Here is a 19,250-nt window from a genome sequence, read left to right on the forward strand (position 1 = left end):
AGGCCACCCAGTGGTTCCCTCCACTCCAGCCTCCTGCCCACACCGGGTGAAGGCAGGTCAATAGCCTTGAGTCTCTGTGGGACCAGCTCCCTCCCTCACGAGACTCTCCTGGGATCCATGAGGGCTGCGCACGGCAACGGACTCTTCGGGCAGAGGGGAAGCCGGAGCTTTGGGGGAATTGAGGTCGCACTAGCCTTTCCCGCCAACACCCCCTCCCCAGAAAGGCGGAGAACTACCCCCTACCCCCTCGCCCCGCGCATGCGGCCCAAGGCCCCAGTCCCCCGTCTGCACATGCGCCGTACCCTCCCCCGGCCCAGCTGGCTCGCATCCATGGCAACCTGCTAGGCAACCAGGAGTCAGTTGGTCTGAGGCCGTGAACTCCAACGGTTGGAAGGGGCTGAGGCTGAGGTGGAGTTTGAGGCTGCGATAAGTCCCCTTGGGGTCAGAACTCTGGACTTGGGCAGGAGCAGACTCAACAGGGCCGTGGTGGACTGGGCCAGCGGAGTGGGATCTCGGGCCCTGGGTGGCAGCTGTCGCCTCCGAGCACGTCTACGGAGGCCACAGCCCTGGGCTCTCAGCTCGGTCTAGTCCCGCAGGTGACTGGGTTAGGAGAGAAGTCTGTGGCTTGGGTTAGGGGTCAGTTTGTCAGTAGGACTAGGATTTGCGAAGGGACGTGTGGTCTTACCCCCGAAGTCCCTACAACTGGAGTGGAGATGGGGGGAAAAAAACTAACGTATGTTGAGCTACTTAAATATGCCAGGTGCTTTCCATATCTCATCTCCTGGGCGGTAACTGAAGCACCGAGGTGAAGTGAGCACGCAGCCAGCAGGCTGTGAAGGATTGACGACAGCTAAATCCTTCTCTGAAATCCCAGCTCTTGCTCTTTCAACCTCTCCCCTATTTCCTGAGCTGAGCCTCCCCGGGCAGGTGATTCTGGGGACACCCTGCGTGTCAGGGGGACCGGGTGCGGCCGCAGAGAGGCCGCAAACCGCAGAGCTGAGCCCAGCCCCAGCCAGACGCCCTCTCCTGGGCTGTGGGCTGCAACTCAGATAATAGTGCCGCTTGTTCTCAGGTGTTTTCTCCCGAGGCCATGGACTCCTCCGCAGGGCCTGGGGTGCTTTTGCCCGAATACTGCAGCGTGGCCACAACCCTGAAGGTCCCTGCCTGGGCCGGCACTGCTCCTACCTGGGACCTCTCCTTCGCCTGGCCTCTCGTCTCCCAAGCACCCTGGCTCACCCCGCAGAGCCCCCTCACCAGGTACCGATCTCGGCTTCCTTTTTCCTCTGTTCTTGGTTCTAGATGGTGGGAGAGATGGCCCAGGAGGGAGAGAGCTTGCTTCCTGGGAAGGCCGAAAGGGTTCTTTACTGTGTGGGCTCTGAGTTGCTTGGGGTTTAATATTCCCAGTCTAAACTGCATTCCCAGTGACATCAAGGGTTGACCTGACTTTCATCCCACCTTTTAGCGGAGTGGCAGATGTCAGAGTTGGCATGTATGAGGGAAGGCAGTCAGGCATCATCAGTTATAAAACTTCTAGGTCATTTTACCATTAGCTCTTAGACTTGCCATGGGACTACATGAGAAATTAGGGTTTCTGCTACCAACCGCTAAGGTGAGGTCTCCAGGTCCCTCCTCAAGTTCCCTCAGTATCCCTCAGTTATCCTGGCTTTTTGTGAATGGTATCCTTAGTTGGCTGTCTACAGTGTGAATACAAGAGGGGAAAGGAACCTCAGCCTATAAGCACATACAGGTTGTGCAAATCCCAGTGATTCATGTCCATGCTATTCAAGTCAGTTTGCCCAGGTTAGAGACATGCCAGCCTGAACCCTTTAGCTCCTTTCTTGATTCACATGTGTGGACCATCTCATTCAAAGCCTGAGTTAAGCATCCCTATATCCAGGCTTGCCCACAAAGTAAACAGTTTTTTTTTCAGAAACCCAAACCCTGACTCAACAATTCCCTACAGCTTGGTCCTGTCCACAAAATTTCCCAGAACTAGCTTCCCCTTTTTTCTGTCTCACAGCCTCCTAGTCAGCTCCTCTGTGCTTCCTGTGCTCAAACACCTCCTCCTCTCCTATTGCCCCACAGTGCTCAGCCTTCTTGCAATTTTGCTCCTTTGGCATCACCATCCAAGCCTCCATGCCTCATCGTGGAATCCCACACACCGCCTCAGGATTTCCCTTCCTGAAGTCTTTCCTGGTCTGCTGTCTAGTCTCAGACCAGGACTCATAACCAGACTATATAAAGGCTAATCCCACCCTGATTACCTTGAAACAATTCCCAATCCTCAAACGACAGTTCCCTTCACTCTCCTCTCCTTCTGCTCCTTCCAGTAGTTTACCTTATCTTACTGGAAGTCACAGATTGCCACTCTTTCCATGGATTTCTCTTCCATATTGCCTTATCTGTCATGCACACACCATGGCGCTGCTCAGATCTAACTCTGAAACGTGTTTCTTGATGGTTTTAGGGCTTGGTTTTCTCTACTCTCTAATTCCGTTTGCCTTTTCCCAGATATGCATCTTATGACCCGTGTCTCCACATTGCTGACCCAGCATGGCAGGGGCCTGGCTGGCTGAGAAGAGGTGGAGATGCTGCAGACGCATGGGTCCTGGCAAGAAGGGAAGCAGATGGCTTTTATTACAGGGCTCAGATAAAGGCTGCTCCCGAGGCAAGTCCCTAAGTCCCAACATCTCCCCAATATGCTCCTCTGGGCGGCCCTGTCATACCTGATATGCCTCAGCTGTGTGTGCCCAACAGTTCCGTTTCTTGGATAAGCACAGATCTTCCATGGTCAGGATGCAGAAGTGAAAATGTAATGTCAGTGAGTGCGTTAATTTGCTAGGGCTGGGTAACAAAGTGGCACAAGCTGAGTGGCTTAAACAACAGAAATTGTCTCTCGGTTCTGGGGACTGGAAGTCCAGGTGTTGGCAGGGTTGGTGATTCTGAGGGCTGTGAGGGAGGATCTGTTCCACGCGCCTTTCCTAACTTCTGGTGGTTTGCTGGCAATCTTTGGTGTTCCTTGGCTTGTAGAAGCGCCCCCTGATCTTGGCCTTCATATTCACATGCTGTTCTCCCTGGGTGCATGTCCGTGTTCAAATTTCCCCTTTTTGTAAGGACACCAGTCATTGGATTAGGAGCCCACCCTACTCAGCCGTACTCAGTGTGACTTTGTCTTAAGTCGTTACATCTGCAATGACCCTATTCCCAAATAAGGTCACGTTCTGAGGTACTAGGGGCTAGGACATCAACATATGAATTTGGTGGGGTAACTATTCAATCCATAACAGTGAAGAAAATATACAGTAAAAGCACTTTGTTCAGGAAAATTCAGTGTGTCCAATTATGGGCGACAGCCTAAGGGCAAGAGGAGCGAAACGTGTGTACCTCGTGTAAGCCTGTGTGCCTGCACACAGGAGCACGGTGCCTGCAAGCTGGGGCCAAGCCTGGGCTTTACTCTGGTGGCTACTTGCTTCTTTGGGATTTTTCTCTTCCCACAAAGAGTCAGACTTTGTGAATGTGGATCCATAGAGGGAAAACAAGTGTGGTTTCTAAAAATATATATAAATTATAGAATTTCCAACCAAAGTCATTTTGTCATTTTCAAATAACTAGTATGTAATTTCAAATGAAATATTAACAGGGTTTTGCTCAAATATAGAACCTGTCTAGTGGTTTGATAAAAGTCAATTTGTAAGCTTGTTCTTTTAATTAGCTTAGTACTTCTTCTGCCTTCTCTGCCAGGCTGCTAATTTGCTTCCTTTGCCCAGCCTCCCCTCATGGACGTAATGGCAGTGCAGAGGGCTGCTCCAACAGCCCCAGCCTGTCCTCGCCCGAGAGGGCCTGTGGATGATACCCCACCCCTGGCTGGCCGCGGACACAGGGACAACACTTCCTGGGAGTGCTGGGAGGAGGGGGTGTGCTTGGGGAAAGATCCAGAGGACCCAGGTTACTCCTGTGAATTGCAGGCCAAATATAAAGATAGGAGAAAAACAAAACAAAGCAAAACAGGAAAAGGAAGAGCACGGGACAGGAAAGGCAAGAAGCGATAAACAAGAGTTGCCACGGCAAGAAGCAGAGGGAAGAGTACCCGCCTCACAGCCGGCCTGTCTCTGCCGTAATGGGCTCCCGAGCAGCACCTGGCCCTGCCCCTTCCCTAACTGGGCCTTGCTGCATGGGAGGGAGACCCTGGGCCTGGCCCTAGGCGTTGCAGGGAACCGTGGTGCTCCCTGTAGTACTTCCTAATGCCAGGTCTTATTCTGAGTGTTTTCTTTCACACAGCTGGAGAGGCAGGGGGTCCTGCTGGTGAAATTTGAGGTTCCCCTTGTCACATGCCCAGGGCTGCCAGCCCAGCGGCAGTGCGTGGTCTTGGAGGAAGATGTCATTCAGTTCTCGCCGTCCGTGGAATACTCACTGCGACTTGGGGACAAGGTGCTGGCACTCTGGGGACCAGACCAGCAGCACCATGGCCCCGGCACCGTTCCTTTGGGCCTGGAGGCAAGAGACCCCCAGAGAGGTAAGGGAGCTGCTCTGGCCTCCCAGTCCCCAGGAGCCAGGCTGGTGATTAGGCTGAGGAGAGAGCAAAGGGTGTCTCTCCAGCTTAGGGGTCTTAGAGGCTTAAAAAATCCTTACCCTGTCACTTGCAGCTTCGTCCTGAGGGTGGCCACAGATAGACAAATCCTATTTTTCAGATTATAAAATATTCTTTATCAGGGCAAAATAGCCCAAGGCTACTATGTCTATGTTGGTTACTTAACCTATGGTGTGGTGAGGTTATCCTGGGGTCACACCAGTACTCATGACTGGTCCCCCACCAAGTCATCCGAGGACTGGGACAGTCCCCTTGTGCGAGGCCAGCCAGTCAGCATCGTTGTGTTCAGAGGAGTGACAGGAGGTTTCTCCTTCCCTTCCCCCACCTGAGGATGCATCTTGGTTTTGACGTGAAAACCAAGACATGGTGGCACAGGAAGGGGTGGTAAACATGGGGCAGGCGAGGAATGTCCCTGGCAGGCTCTCCAGGGAGAGGTGCACCGGGCAGAAGCAGAGCAGAGGGGCTGTGATGAGGCTTCGCTTCTGGTGAGAGGAGAACCCTTATCCCATGATATGAAAGAGGCGGCTGTAACAAAATGGTGACCTTTTCTGTTATGTAGCATCCAAAGAAGAAGAAATTACTGTTCACTTCTGGAATGGCATGACAGCTCCTGTGCCTCTTGGAGGGGTCGGGTGGGTGCCTCCAGCCGTCTGGAAGAAGGCTGTGGACAGGCTGCACAAGGCTTTCACCGTGGAGCACCCCAGGCCCCTCCTCTGGGCCCCTTGCTGCCCTCTGGTGGGGCTGGTTGCTGGATGTGTCACCGGCGGGCTTCCTCTGAGCACTGCGTTCCTGTGCCCTCCCTGCCACCCGCATGCCTGCTGTCAGCTGCTGAGCCAGGGCTGCCTCTGCTGCCCCTTGGCTGGACCCACCTGGTGGCCTCTAACCAGAATCTCAGGGGTCACAGCCAGAGAGCGTCCAGAGGCGGAGCTGAAGCCCACGGCACAGCTTTTGCCCCTTGAGGATCCTAAGGAGGAAGAAGTAGCAGTGCAGGCTCCCATGGCTCTTTCTTCTGAAGAAGAGGATCTGGAGAATGAGCTGGAGATGGGCCTTCCCCAGAGGCTGCTGGTGGACAGCATGGGCAACACGGCCCCCAACCTTCTTGAGGAGTCTCCAAGAAGGCAGGGTGGTCTCTGCCAGCCGGAATGGAGGTACTGGAGGAGAAGCGGGTCCGAGCCACATCCCAGGAAGCCAGGTAGACCTTTTCCTAAGGCAGGGCTGAGGCCCCTGCTCCCTTCCATCCCATGTGTCTCTCAGGAATCTGATGCACATATCCGCTGTGTTGGGATTGGAAGTAACACTTGGTCATGTCGAAGGGGCGGCTATGATAAGAGGGAAACGTGGGCTTTTTTGATTAAATGGAAACCTAACAAGAAAGGATGGGCTGATCTTTGTGCTAAGGTTTGCATCCCTATTTGACAACTGTCTTTTCTTTCTTCACTAGTCTCTACTGGCAGGACTCTGCCACTGTCCATTTCTACCCCCCCCTTCCTTGTTTTCCCTGGAGGTGTTGATTTTTCTCTAGATGTACAGTCAGAATGCCTCCAGGTGTTGATTGGAGTCTTTCAGCGCCCTGAGAAGCTCAGAAACGGGTCTTTAAACACTGGCCATCAGACCCTTCTCTCCAGATGGGCCCCTTAGAAGTCAGAGCGGGAGGAACCAGGCACAGCCTTATGCATCTCTACCACTGAGAGGGGAGGCAGTGTCATTGTCATTGTCAACCTGCAACCATCCCCAAACTTCTCTACCCAAGCAACATGCCCTTGTAGGTTTAGAGCAGTGTATCATTGATATGCCTCATGCTGTGCTATCTAAATTCCCAGTGGGACCCAGAAAGAGCAGACGCCTAAGGCAGCTGGCAGAGCTTTGTGAAGGAGGTGACTTGGATAAGCCAGCCCTAGACTAGATTCTTGGGGCCCTGCGCTGACTAATTCAACCTTCAGTGAACTAAATGAACATTCACTCTGGGGTAGGGATACTGAGGGTTAAAGAATACCACCGCTAAGGGCATAAGGATCTGTAGGCACTGCCCACACTGGGACTCATTGTGGGTCCCCATTGGAAGCCATTGCCCTATTTTCAGGACAGCTGCTCAACCAGAAGGACCTCTCAGCCCACGAGGATTTTAATCTTACACCAGGAGTAAGGCCTTTATTAGTCTTCAGTTCCAGGAGGCTGAGAAATTGTTTCTACACTGAGCAACTTTCTTGGGGGACTCCTCTGGACCCCTGGGCTTTGGAGTGGGCAGGGATGGATGTGTTGGCTGCTATTGTATTTTAGATGAGGGTTCCTTCTTTGGCTTTCCAGGTGTGCGATCTTTCCCCCACCTCTGAGAGGGAAATAAGTAGAGGGTCGAGAATCTGTAGCTATGACCAGCTGGGCTCTTCCTCCCCTCCCTGAGAGGACACTTTGTATTGAAAATATAAAGGTGGGAGCAGGGATAGGTGTTCCTGGGCCTCTTTCCTTGCAGTGAAAGGCCTTGGCAGAAGCTGCTTGGAAGCAGCTGTTTCTACAGGGTATGCCCTCCAACAAGTGATAATATAAAGAAAATGGTGCCAAAGTCCAGAGTTTTCAAGCTAAATTCTCCATAGCTTCCACTGCCCTCCTGCTTCAGCACAGACTGGAGAAAGAAAAGCTGTATCTCTCCAACAGGGGGGAGTCTCTGGGGCAGCAACTGAGGTGGCACAAGACCCAGTCTCAGGGAGAGGAATGCCAGTGGGGTAACCAGAAGGCCATGGCAGTCAGACCTGCCCCAGGCACCAGGCCTGCATTCCCATGGCTGTGGCCTGCTCCATGGCGTTCTATCCACACTGGTTCTAAACCTGACTGAGGCCAAACAAATCTTCCCTGGCCCCAAGCATACACTGTTCTTATCACTACTACCCAGGCACACACACCTACATTCAGCCTCTCTCCCTGCATCACTATATTTAAACAGATCCACTCTAAGCTCCCCCCGCACCCAAACACATTCTAATAATTGGCTATAAGGAGAAATATAGTATCTTCAGGTACTTGGCCTGGCTTTCCTCTAGGTACTGGATCATTTGTTATGCTCTGGGCAAAGGTTAATTCTTGGAGCTGAACCATGAGAATCAGTGAGCCTGCCCTCTGCCAGGTCCTACCTCTGCACCCAAAGCTATGGAGAGTATGCCTGCATGGGGCGTGGAGAAAGGGGCATCTCCAGCCCCCATCCCAGATGGAGTGCTGCATGCCACACTAACTAGCGAGGTGAACTGGTGTGGTGAAGCGTGTAAAACGACGTGTGTGCCTGGGCTAGAAACAATGGCAAATACCAGAGCTTTTCTTCTCTCCTTTCTAGATCTTGTATCCTTTTAAGGAAATGTGCTGCTTTGCTTCTCCTAACTGTGCTTGATTGCCATCAAGTACTGATGCTTCATAGTCGGGTTTGAGGCTCTACCTCTTAAGAATCCTCTTGTATGGGTCTTCCGCCCTCCACACTTTTTGCCCCTTTTAGTTACAGGCAGTGAGGTTACTGTCTGAGACTAACCTCACAATCCTAGAGGGCCAGGGTTCACGCCAGCAGTCATGCTGCTCCACCCTCGCTTATGACTGAAACAGCGTTCAGTTAAGGGATTCTGTGATCCTTGATACGCTTCTACATAAGTCAAGTCTAATCCCATCAAAATGGTGGCATATTCAACTAACTGAATTTTGGGTTTAGGGACAAGACTTTGCAACATCGGGAAAGAAGAGAAGGGCAACAAACAACAGACAGTGAAACCTGCAGCAGTGGGGAGTCCCAGGGAGCTGGTCCTGGAAGCCGCTGGCATGACGCCACTACAGATCCTGCCAGAGGAAGCTGAACACAGAAAACTGAGTCGGGGTACTGCGGCACATCAGGGAGACCAGAATTCCCCCTAAACTAAAAGCCCCAAGGTTCTAGGTAAAGCAGATGGCTGGGAAGGGGCTTCTGAAGGACTCCTTCCATGGTTCTTTGACCTTTGGGGGTCATACCACTTTTGAGAATGATAAAACCTATGGCCCCTCTTCCCAGAAAAATGTACACACCCACAATTTTGCGTATGATTTCAGGCTTACAGAACCCACGAATTTCATCACTTGGGGTGCAAGGATACCCAGTTAACTGACCCCTCTACCCTATGGTGGTGGGCATGGGCCTGCTTTACTAGGCCCTCGGTCTAGGAGAGTCTGTTCTTTGCTAGGAATGCAAATACAGCTCTACTTAAACCTTTGAATTCTTTTTTTTTTTTTTTAGATTTTTTTTGATGTGTACCCTTTTTAAAGTCTTTTATTGAATTTTTTGTAATACTGCTTCTGTTTTATGTTTTTTTGGTGTTTTGGCTGTGAGGCATGTGGGATCTTAGCTCCCCGACCAGGGACAGAACCCACACCCCCTGCATTGGAAGGTGAAGTCTTAACCACTGGACTGTCAGGGAGGTCCCCAAACCTTTGTTTTCATTATATAAAATACTGGCCTTTTTTCTGAGGAAAGACATGTTCAAAATGAGGTGACTCCCTAGGCAGCTAAACTGAGAGATGCAACAATACTGTTGGTGTGGTAGCTTAAAGATGTTTAGGACACATCAATGACTTCGTAATTTTAAGGATCGAAAGTCACTGATTTTAAAGTCAGCATAAGACTCTCAGGATTTTTTTTCGCTTGTAGGAAGCTAAAGAGTAGATACCTGAGGAGGAGTCAGTTACAAAGTGGCTGACACAAGGCCTTCTTCTACGGAAATGGTACAGTGCAGGCCACAGGTGATAGTCCGATAAGCAGCAGCATCTTCACCCCAGGAAGACATCCCCGTAGATGAGTGGCAGGAAGGCACCTGTCCTAAGGGGCACAGGAGTGTGGCGGCCCTGGCGAGGGCTCCCTGCCAGGGGCCTGGTGCGATCTGCTTGAGGATGCCTCTTCCACAGAAGCTACAGAACATGGTTGGCCTGCTTTGGGCAAATGTGTCCACAGCCTCTCTGCCATCTTTTCATAAAGCCTCAGTTGTACATGAGCAACATTTTGTTTGACTTCTTAATGCCAATAAAAAGGAATTCTCTTCATTTCCAAATTTCTCACTTTATTATCATAATTAACCTTTACTTGGAAAGCAAGCAGTAAAAACTATTCAGACAGCATCATTACATTATTACTTCAGGCAGAAGAGGGTAAGGGGACTTTCAAGTTAAAATAGGCACTGAAAGAGACAAACTCCATTTCCTAGGAAGGCTGACCCTCTACAGTCAGTCAGCATTAAAAGCAGGATTAATGTGTAAATTTTAAGAGGACATATGGTAGTTTTATTCTTCTTGATACTTAAAAAACAAACAAGAAAAAGGTGATGTCTGTGATGGTCAACATCATATGGGGAAGACCAAGTCCACACTTTGTCCTGAATCAACTGCCACCACGTGAGTCTTCTTGGTCAAGTCATTTACACCCACAGTGATGGAATAGGTCCCTGGATAGACTTCTATGTAGAGGTCCTTAGAGATGTTCTCAGCCTGGAAGGAAAAGTGGATATTAGCAGTTTAGAGATTTTATGTCCCGGTGCCGTCAGGGTACCTCCACCCGGCTCCCTCTGTGTGTGATGGAGTGAGGTACTCATGTGGGAGATGGAGGTCCTGCTTTCAAGGCTTGGCTTGGCAATGTAATAGGACCGCCATTTAGGCCAGTCTCAGCCTCTCCTTATGCTTGTTTCCTTATTTCTAAGATGAGCTGACAAATAAGCATGTATGTGAAAACACTAAATTTTTATAGGAACATGAAGGATCATAAAAGGAACACTCTGGTTGGAGTAGAAAGCTTAAGAATCAGATAGAGGGAAAGGCTAATGGCGATTGTTTTGGGGCTCAAAAGTAGGCAGTGGCACTTGTTATCACAGATCAGCAGTAATGGCAAGGCGCTGTGGGATAATGAGAAGTATTCTTTTTAACTGTGCTTTGCTAAGTTCATTATTAGGAGGATGAAACATTTCTTTTCACCTAAAGCTGAGAACACTATGAGTAGATTCCGCTTTGTCATGCAGGAAGTCAGCTGGCTGGCTAAAGCCCTCCCTTGGAGACGGGTTCTCCTATACAGATGGTTCCCGACTTATAATGGTCAGACTTATGGTTTTTTGATTTTACGATAGTGTGAAAGTGATACACATTCAGTAGAAGCCGTACTTCCAATTTTCAATTCTGATCTCTTCCCGGGCTGGCGATGTGCAGCACAATACTCTCTCGTGATGCTGGGCAGCAGCAGCGAGCGATCTCCCAGTCAGCCATGAGGATCGCGAGGGTAAACAACTGATACACTTACAACCATCCTGCACCCATACAACTAGTCTGTTTTTCACTTTCAGTACAGCATTCAATAAATTATCAATACATGAACTATTCAAAACTTTATTATAAAGTAAGTTTTGTGTCAGATGATTTTGCCCAACTGCAGGGTATGTAAGTGTTCTGAGCATGTTTAAGGTAGGCTAGGCTAAGCTATGACGTTCAGTAGGTTAGGTGTATTAAATGCACTTTTGGACTTCTCTGGTAGTGCAGTAGTTAAGAATCCGCCTGCCAGTGCGGGGGACACGGGTTCAATCCCTGGTCCAGGAAGATCCCACATGCCGCGGAGCAACTAAGCCTGTGCACCACAACTACTGAGCCTGCACCCTAGAGCCTGTGAGCCACACTACTGAGCTCGTGTGCCTAGAGCCCGTGTTCTGCAACAAGAGAAGCCACTGCAATAAGAAGCCCATGCACCGCAACAAAGAGTAGCCCCCACTCGCCGCAACTAGAGAAAGCACGCAGCAACGAAGACCCAACGCAGCCAAAAATAAATAAACTTTTTTTTAAAAAAAATAAATAAATGCACTTTCAATTTATGACATTTTCAACTTACAATGGGTTTATCAGGACGTAAGTCAAAGAAGATCGATACTGCAAAACACTGGAAGCTGGAGTTAGTGGAAAGATTTATGTTTAGAGCTGAGCTGAGCACAAGCCATTCTCCAAGGTCAGACTTCATGCCTGGCTGGGAAGTGGTCATGGCAGATGTGCAGGCAGAGGAAGGGTCTCAGCTCAAATGGCCAAAGAGCAAAGTCACAAACCAGAAAAGAGCCTGTAATTAAGAGCCAAAGTGCCTATCCCACAACTGGGAGACCACTACCAATGCTTACTCAATGCTCAGAAGGAGCTACAGGCAGCTGTCATTTCTACACCACCCCTGGGGGCAGGGGGCAGGTGGACCAAACTACTGGCCAGTAAATTCTGCTGAGAGGAATAAATGATAATATTTATACTTTTATGAAACTTCCTCTTTCCATCTTGCAAATAGATTTGAAGCCAAGGTTTTCCGAAGCTGCTTTATGCTATATCCTTTCATGCCCAGTTACTGCAAAATTGGAGGCTTATCATCATCATTTAACTGACGTGAATGTGTATGACAACGCCACAACTATTTATTGGTCATCAACTATGAAAATAAACAAAAGGAGGTTTTCAGAAAATACAGCTATATCAGAATTGCAGAAAGCCAAGGATGCTTCATTTGTCTGCATAAAAGGGGCAAGATTGGCATCTGTGATTCCAACACTGTGAACATCAGGAAGATTAGCATTACCAAAATACAGGAAGTATTGGAGGCATCTAAGCCTAACGACTTGTACTAAAAGCAGAATAGTCTTAGTTGCTACTAACTCTAGTATATTCTGAATCCTGGCTAGTAGCACACTGTATACAAACAAAAATTAAGCAAACTATTGCAGCAACACACCAGAGTTCCATTCCTCAGAATTCCAGCCCTTCCAAGTTCCAAAAGATTCTCTGGGTTCATGGACTAATGAGTATTTTATCCTAAAAAATCACTGTATGTCTTCCCAGAGAAACATTTGCGGAAAATAGGAAAAGATCCCTTCAAATGTTTTGGAACCTGATCTAACCAAATGTATGCGTTTTAGAATTTCAGCAATGGTTTTCACTTTGTAAGCACGAGGGTCAGGCCCCTCCTGCTGCTTGAACAGATGGTGGAATTCCAACAGGACCCAGTGCCAGCCCAGCTGAGCTGTAGGAATGGAGATATGAATACTTTGCATTCTTTCCAACCGCAACTATGAGTTCAGGCACAAACAGTATCCCTGAAATTTCAAGTGAAGGAAGGATACCAAGAAAACATAATTTTACACTGAACTAAAATGTTGTACACTGTCCCCAAGGGTAAAAATATCCCAACTTAAAAATACTATAGATCCAGCACAAAGAAGCCTATAGTAACCAGATCGGTTCATGGAATTGCAGTGGTGGTGGAGCCCAGTACCCTAGAAGTTCTGTACTCACAGGCTGGGATGCTTCTAGTACACACTCTGACGCCTGACAGATGCCTCCGACACCAAGGGGGGTGTCTTTTCTCTGAAGAGTGAGGTAGAGACATTGATTAGGGCCCGAACTTTGACTTCTGGATGGTAGAGAGAAAATTTTTCCTACTTAATTGGGAACGAACAATTGTTCTGTCAATGTTTTCCAAGTTGTCACCTAAGTTCTTAAGGCTTTTAGTGAATTCTGCAAAGTATTTTTAGTCAGATGTTTACCATGATTACCTTTTATCCTTACATGGGCTTTGGACTCAGATAGACTTGAGTTTGAATCCTATCTCTGTCATTTACTGAGAGGGACAGATTAATTTCTCTATGCCTTCGTTTCCTAGTCTATAGCTTCGGCATACTACACTGTAAGGAAGATCTGAAGTGCAAAAGTGATTGACATTTAACAGTCTCTCAGAAAATAGAATTCTCTTCCAAGGTTCTCCCAGCAGTGGGAGTACTAGAGGGGAAGAGGCTGAACTGAGAAAGTCAATTTCCCTTAGAGGCACCAATTCACGTCTTATAGGAAGGGATGGGAGGGATACGAATGACTCTTGCCCACGTGTAACTCCCTTAGGGTCAAGCACTCTTAAGAGGGCCTAGGCCAGGGCAGAAGAGGAAGCCCAGGATCCGGGCTCTGGTGCTACCCCTTGTACCCCAGGCCAGGGAAACAGGATGGCTCACATCCCTGCAGCCACTCTTCCGTCCCTTCCCTAAACCCACAGGCCAGAGAAGTCAGGAATCCAACCTGTGGATTAGACTCTGAACTTAAGTTTGCTATCTTTGAGTACAACCAGGGGAGTTTAAAAAGAAAAATAAAAGCAAAAAAAACCCTACTCTCCCCAGAAACAACAAAGGACTCATGTTGAATCAGTTCAACAAGTAGAGTCTTTGGCTTCCTAGAGTGACATGTGGTAAAATACAGGTAATTTGCAGTGAGAGGCTTGTAATTGTTATCTTTAGGAAAAGCATTTTGTTAAAAGAAACCCCCTCTTTGCATTTCCTTTTTTAAAATCACCAAAGACATGATACTTATCTCTACCTTAGAGTGAAATATGTGATTATTAAAAATCTCTTTCAGGCTTCCCTGGTGGCGCAGTGGTTGAGAGTCCGCCTGCCGATGCGGGGGACGTGGGTTTGTGCCCCAGTCCGGGAGGATCCCACGTGCTGCAGAGCGGCTGGGCCTGTGGGCCATGGCCACTGGGCCTGTGCTCTGCAATGGGAGAGGCCACAGCAGTGAGAGGCCTGCGTACCACACACACACACACAAAAAAAACCCTCTTTCATATCCCTAGATGTAGAAGAGGATATTTGAAGTGCTTTTCATTAAGCCTGTCCAAGAATCCTTTGGCCCAGGACTGCAGGTTCAACTGAAGATCCGACAGTGGCATCAATCTCTTATTTTGGTCAAAAACTCCTATTTCATGTTCATTGCTGTAAGTTCTCTAAGGCTGGGAGGTGATACATTTCTGTTGCGCGCTGTAATGCTGAGTCACCCAGGCATCCAATAATACAATCCAGCAGGAGCTCCAAGATGTAGGGCCTCCTATCTTGGGAAGCTGAGGGCACAGCACAGCACAGCACAGCACAGCTGAGGATACATACCTGACCATTGCCAGTGTCCGAGCACAAGTGCAGCTTCGACTTCCCTCTGTGATAACGATAGACGTGGGTTGCCCCTCCTTCCTCTGGCACAGATGAATAATATCTCTAGAGAAGTAACGTGAAAGATGTTGGGTAACCAAATAGACTGGTCAAATTTTCAAAAAACTCCTTGTTACTTGGGCAAAGGAGGGAGGCAAGAGAGCAAAGGTAAATTACCTGCCCTCTTGAGAGGCCTCTGAAGTCATATAACAAATCTTAGCCCGTGTAAAGTGGCTGCAGAGAAGGAAACTGCACTTGGCCTTACTTTGCTGCCATCTGCTGTCTCTGTAGGGCAAGAACTCTGGCAACTCAAGCTGGGTAGGACCATGCTCTCTGCCAGGTTAAATAATTTTCACAACAACCTCACCCCGAGGTCAAATACACAAGCCCTTTCATCTCCTCTCATGACAAGTTCTGACAAACAGGTCTGTGTTTACTAAGTCTCAAACAAGGACAAGAGAAGAGAGAGGTGCATCTCCTTGAGACTGAGAAATACAACAGGAAATGTAACAAACCCAACAGCTATGCAGCCGTTCTCCCCATGCGGAGGAGGGAGGGAGAAGACTCCAATTTAAGCAAAAATAATCCAAAGGATCAGAGTGCAGTTTTTTTCTTGTCTACGTCCTTCCTCCCCCTCAAAGTTAACCTTAGACTTGCCCCTGATTGTGACTAGTGATGAAGACAACATAAGCCTGCTTGTTTTGAACAAAGGGTAGGGACAATGTTTAAGACAAGAGACCAAAAGAATGAGAAGCTGGGGAAAGCATGTCAGGACATGACTCTAATGATGTAATTTAGGGGATGCTTCAAAATTCTGAAAGCAAACTCAGAACACTGTTCTTAATTCTATTTCTAGAAAGCTGAGGGGTTCTGACCCTCCATTCCTTAATGGAGATTTGAACTAAAGCATGAACTGAAAACCAAAATGAAGAACATCAATTTGCTAAACCTCAAACCAAAGACAAATATTATTTCTTTTACTGAACCATGAACCAAAGTGTTTAACTTGATCACTTTCTAGTAGAGCCAAAGATATGGATTTTTCTAAAACCATTTAACAAAATAATAACATAAAAATACTCTCTGAACCATATCTCACTGGTTGGAATCCTATTTTTGGAGTCACAAGAATTTTATAAAAGACATAGAAATAGTAGAGATTTTTTGAATTTTAATATTCATTATGAAATTGAAAAGCAGGACAGAAACAAGGCATTCTCTTCCTTCTGCCGTACAGACCAAGCACCCTTACAAACACGTAAGAATCATAAAATGTTAAGGCTGGAAGAGACCACAGAGTCTGTTTTAATTCCTAGAAGACAGAGAGTACCTTCCATGCAGGTGATTCTCTTGAATGTTGGCTGCCTGCCTTCAACATTCCCTCAAAGTACTTAAAGATGACCTTAGTGTATGGTTTTGAGAAGAGGGCCTTTAAAACCTTTGTTTACCCACTTCAATGAATGGGACCAAAAATCTCACATAAGTCCCCTGTGCTACAGTTTATGACAATTTTCTGGTGTTCATCTCTCAGTGGAAACCAAAGAAACAGACTATTAGGGCTGGAAAGGACTTGAAACATCATCAGTTTACCATGTGGGAAGGTAAGGCTGAGAGAGACTGACTAGCCTAAGGCATTATAGCCGGGAAGTGGCAGAACATAGGTCTGATTCCTGGGAGGCTGCTCCTGCCATTAAGCCACACTACCTCTGATGAGGGCACTGCATCTGTGCCACATAACCACCTCTGTGGCCAACAAGTGATAGGGACCCAAAGGGGCATACTTAAAAACTACATTACCAGGGGGAGTTCCCTGGTGGCCAGTGGTTAAGACTCCGTGCTTCCAATGCAGGGGGTGCAAGTTGGTTGGGGAACTAAGATCCCACATGCTGTGTGGCCACACACACACACACAAAAGCACACTACCTTACCAGGGACTTGGAACAGAGATTAAGAGCTAATGGAGGGATTCTGTTTCAGTTTTTGCTTTGAAAACAGAGAGGCTCAGTTCCAGTTTAGAACGATCTTACTGATTAAAAAAAAAATTCAGTTCAAATTTTATTTATTTATTTATTTATTTATGGCTGTGTTGGGTCTTCGTTTCTGTGCGAGGGCTTTCTCTAGTTGTGGCAAGCGGGGGCCGCTCTTCATCGCTGTGCACGGGCCTCTCACTATCACAGCCTCTCTTGTTGCAGAGCACAGGCTCCAGACGCGCAGGCTCAGTAATTGTGGCTCACGGGCCCAGTTGCTCCGTGGCATGTGGGATCTTCCCAGACCAGGGCTCGAACCCATGTCCCCTGCATTGGCAGGCAGACTCTCAACCACTGCGCCACCAGGGAAGCCCCAGTTCAAATTTTTAAAACCGCTAATATTCGGACTTGTTTTGGAATTCAGCAAAAAAGTTTCGCCCCCCAAACAATAGTGAGGGCAGATCTTTTCTGGCTTGTGCATTGCTGTATCCTCATAACAGTTAAAGTTAGGCATTCAGTATTTGTTGAATGAATTCTAACCTGTATTTATCACCTGGTTTAAATCCTTGGTTGATTACAACCTGCCCACGAAGGCAGGGTAGGGTGAACAGGCAGTCTCCAGATTCTCCCTAAATTCCACAAAAATCTACTTTGTGATCCATCAGCAGGCAGATCAGGGGCATGACTTTGGCTTACACCAACTTACCCCACACTGACTTGAAGTATAGTCCATGAATTCAGCCATTGTTCTGAAGGAAGCACTGAGGGTTGGGTGTCTTTCTTCTCTCTATTTGAATAAACAGCAAGTCACAGGTGAGATCTGTATTCTCTACTGGAGAAGGAAGTCATTTTGGAAATAACTTCCTTTTTACTTTTTGAAAGGCCACTGCAAGTTTAAGTCAGTAAAAGACTCTTTTACTGAGAAAGAATTCCAACTCTAAAAGAAATACACAGACATGCAATTTTTCCAGGACAAAGACAGGTTTGTTGGCTTTCCTCTAATACAAATGGTAGCCTGTAAGAATTGTAAAAAGTAACCAACCAGGGCCGAGCACTAGCGGTCTCTAGCGGTATCCTAAAGCTAGCCAATAGGAATCTGTCAAATGTCAAGTTTTCAAAAGGCTTTCCGGTTCACTGTCTTGATACTTAACAGCTTCCGCCAAGGACAGGATCCCTCGGGTGCTGCTGTGTGGAGTGCCCTGGTTCTCAGCAAGCCGCTGCTGAGCGAATGAATGGGCTGGTCCCTCAGCACTGGGGCCCTCACCTCTCCTGGGAGAAGGCGATGGGGGCCGGCTGCCGGCCCTCTTTCTCTGTAGGGCCGCTCCCGGGAAATGACCCCCACGCTGCCTTTGGAAAGCTCCACCGAATGCCAGTCCACCGCCCTCCTTTTGGCCCGCTCCAGCACTTCTTGACCCAGCCTAGCCGAGCGTTGCAGGGAACGTCGGTCCACCCCGTTCAGCGCCGCGGCCGCCAAACACTTCTCCATGTCTCCCTGCGAGGGCACATACACACAAACACCGGCGGGTTAGCGGGCCTCCGGGACTCCGCTCCAGCTCGGGCTCGGACCCAGGGCCTCGATCTCCCCGGCGACCGCCGCCCCCGGCCCCGCCCAACGCGCTCGCCAGCGGGCTTGGTGTCAGTGGCGAAAGGATGGGCGCGGAGCCCCTCCATTTCCGTTTCCCCCTCCCTCGCTAGGAAGCCCTCACCCCGCCGGCCTCTCAAGGCGCATGCGCTCAGCGCACTGTCGTCGAGGGAGGGCTGGGCCTGGAGCATCTTGCACGGGCGCAGCAGGCCATTGGTGGTGAGGGGTCGAGGGGCGTGGCGGGGGCGGTGAAGCGCGCGGCCTGCACAGGACAAGCCTACTGTGTTCCGGCCGCCGCTCCTGTGAGCGGGTTGCCGGGCTAACTGGCGGAGTGTAGGGGGCGGGGCGGGGCGGGGCCTGCCGGCTGGCGGGTCACGAAAACCGGAGTCAACGCAGTGGCGGAGGCTGTCTGTCCACGCTGTCGCAGGAGCCCCTGGGCCAGGATCTGGCCCTTAGAGGTCGTCTCCGCCGCTTAACGCGGAGAGCCTGGTGTAAAGTCAGGTGGTCGGTTGGGCTAAGAAATCGTGGGGAGTAAGACGCGTGCCTCCAGGCGCCTGTTAATGCCTGGTCTATATTTTGGGATATCGCTACTCTAAAACCTCTTTTGTTTGGGAGATGACTAGGCTAGGCCAAACAGTGCGGCTGCCACAGTGGCGTTTGGAGAAGGGAGTCTGTCTGGCCAGCAGGCTGTGGGCTGTGGGATGTCCCGCCACAGGGCCAGGGATGCCTGCGTTGTGTGTAGGGTCTCTCCTAGGGTCTCTCGTAATCCCCTCGTGGTTGCTTCCTCACTCCTCCGGTGAGAAGTATAGACTCACATCTTTTTCGGAGGCCGCTTCTCTAGGGGGCGGGGGTTCACCTTTCAAGAATAGTTGCCCCACATTTAAATAAGGAGCCGTGCGTCTTTACTTCATTCCACGCCACGGTTATCTGGTAGGAGATACAGGGTCTCATTGCGAATTAGTGACTTCGCTACACCATCCTGGCGCGCAGCGAAGCCTTGTTGCTCAGGAGGGACCACTTTAAGGGACACGAGGAAATCCTCAGTGCTGAGCAGGTCTCCTCAGCAGATTGCTTGATAGCAGTTCTGAGCTATCAGGGGTGTATGAGGATACTACTACAACTTCCATCTGCACTGTTTCTCATTTCCTGCTTTCCTC

General features: G+C 49.1%; 3 protein-coding genes across 8 annotated transcripts in view; 2 read left to right on the top strand and 1 right to left on the bottom strand.

Annotated features, from left to right (window-relative positions):
- Positions 1–358: 358 nt before the first annotated feature.
- On the top strand, positions 359–9,625 carry C7H11orf16 (chromosome 7 C11orf16 homolog). Of its 3 annotated transcripts, XM_059070124.2 has the most exons (6): positions 359–596; positions 1,073–1,257; positions 2,512–2,668; positions 4,279–4,513; positions 5,148–5,780; positions 8,271–9,625. In XM_059070124.2, exons 2-6 carry the CDS (start codon positions 1,091–1,093, stop codon positions 8,468–8,470), a joined length of 1,392 nt encoding a protein of 463 aa, XP_058926107.1. In that variant the 5' UTR covers positions 359–596; positions 1,073–1,090; the 3' UTR covers positions 8,471–9,625. The 3 variants fall into 3 exon arrangements, with proteins under 3 accessions (XP_058926107.1, XP_066894778.1, XP_066894779.1); XM_067038677.1 differs by lacking the exon at positions 8,271–9,625 and having other exon boundaries at positions 5,148–6,004; XM_067038678.1 differs by lacking the exons at positions 359–596; positions 8,271–9,625 and having other exon boundaries at positions 1,018–1,257; positions 5,148–6,004.
- Positions 9,626–18,414, bottom strand: AKIP1 (A-kinase interacting protein 1). Of its 4 annotated transcripts, XM_067038681.1 has the most exons (7): positions 18,218–18,414; positions 17,776–18,003; positions 17,218–17,298; positions 14,506–14,610; positions 12,878–12,949; positions 11,445–11,499; positions 9,626–10,066 (listed from the first exon to the last, which is right to left on the bottom strand). In XM_067038681.1, exons 2-6 carry the CDS (start codon positions 17,995–17,997, stop codon positions 11,467–11,469), a joined length of 513 nt encoding a protein of 170 aa, XP_066894782.1. In that variant the 5' UTR covers positions 17,998–18,003; positions 18,218–18,414; the 3' UTR covers positions 9,626–10,066; positions 11,445–11,466. The 4 variants fall into 4 exon arrangements, with proteins under 4 accessions (XP_066894782.1, XP_058926123.1, XP_066894781.1 ...); XM_059070140.2 differs by lacking the exon at positions 11,445–11,499 and having other exon boundaries at positions 18,218–18,277; XM_067038680.1 differs by lacking the exon at positions 11,445–11,499 and having other exon boundaries at positions 18,134–18,231.
- DENND2B (DENN domain containing 2B) overlaps positions 17,682–19,250 on the top strand; it is a 178,963-nt gene continuing 177,394 nt past the window's right edge. Inside the window, exon 1 of the mRNA XM_067038671.1 lies at positions 17,682–18,312. The gene's annotated coding sequence lies outside the window, so the exon portion shown is untranslated. The remainder of the gene's footprint in view (positions 18,313–19,250) is intronic.

The sequence above is a fragment of the Kogia breviceps genome, chromosome 7, assembly GCF_026419965.1.
Source record: "Kogia breviceps isolate mKogBre1 chromosome 7, mKogBre1 haplotype 1, whole genome shotgun sequence".
Classification (NCBI taxonomy): Eukaryota; Metazoa; Chordata; class Mammalia; order Artiodactyla; family Physeteridae; genus Kogia; species Kogia breviceps.

Coding starts and splice junctions, on each gene's coding strand:
- AKIP1 (XM_059070140.2), bottom strand. CDS start 17,997: ATGGAGAAGTGTTTGGCGGCCGCGGCGCTGAACGGGGTGGACCGACGT. Junction 17,299..17,775: donor ATCGCCTTCTCCCAGGAGAG/GTGAGGGCCCCA, acceptor TTATTCAAATAG/AGAGAAGAAAGACACCCAAC. Junction 10,067..12,877: donor TACTAGAAGCATCCCAGCCT/GTGAGTACAGAA, acceptor TTTTCCTTCCAG/GCTGAGAACATCTCTAAGGA.
- C7H11orf16 (XM_067038677.1), top strand. CDS start 1,091: ATGGACTCCTCCGCAGGGCCTGGGGTGCTTTTGCCCGAATACTGCAGC. Junction 2,669..4,278: donor AGATAAAGGCTGCTCCCGAG/GCAAGTCCCTAA, acceptor TCTTTCACACAG/CTGGAGAGGCAGGGGGTCCT. Junction 4,514..5,147: donor GGCAAGAGACCCCCAGAGAG/GTAAGGGAGCTG, acceptor TCTGTTATGTAG/CATCCAAAGAAGAAGAAATT.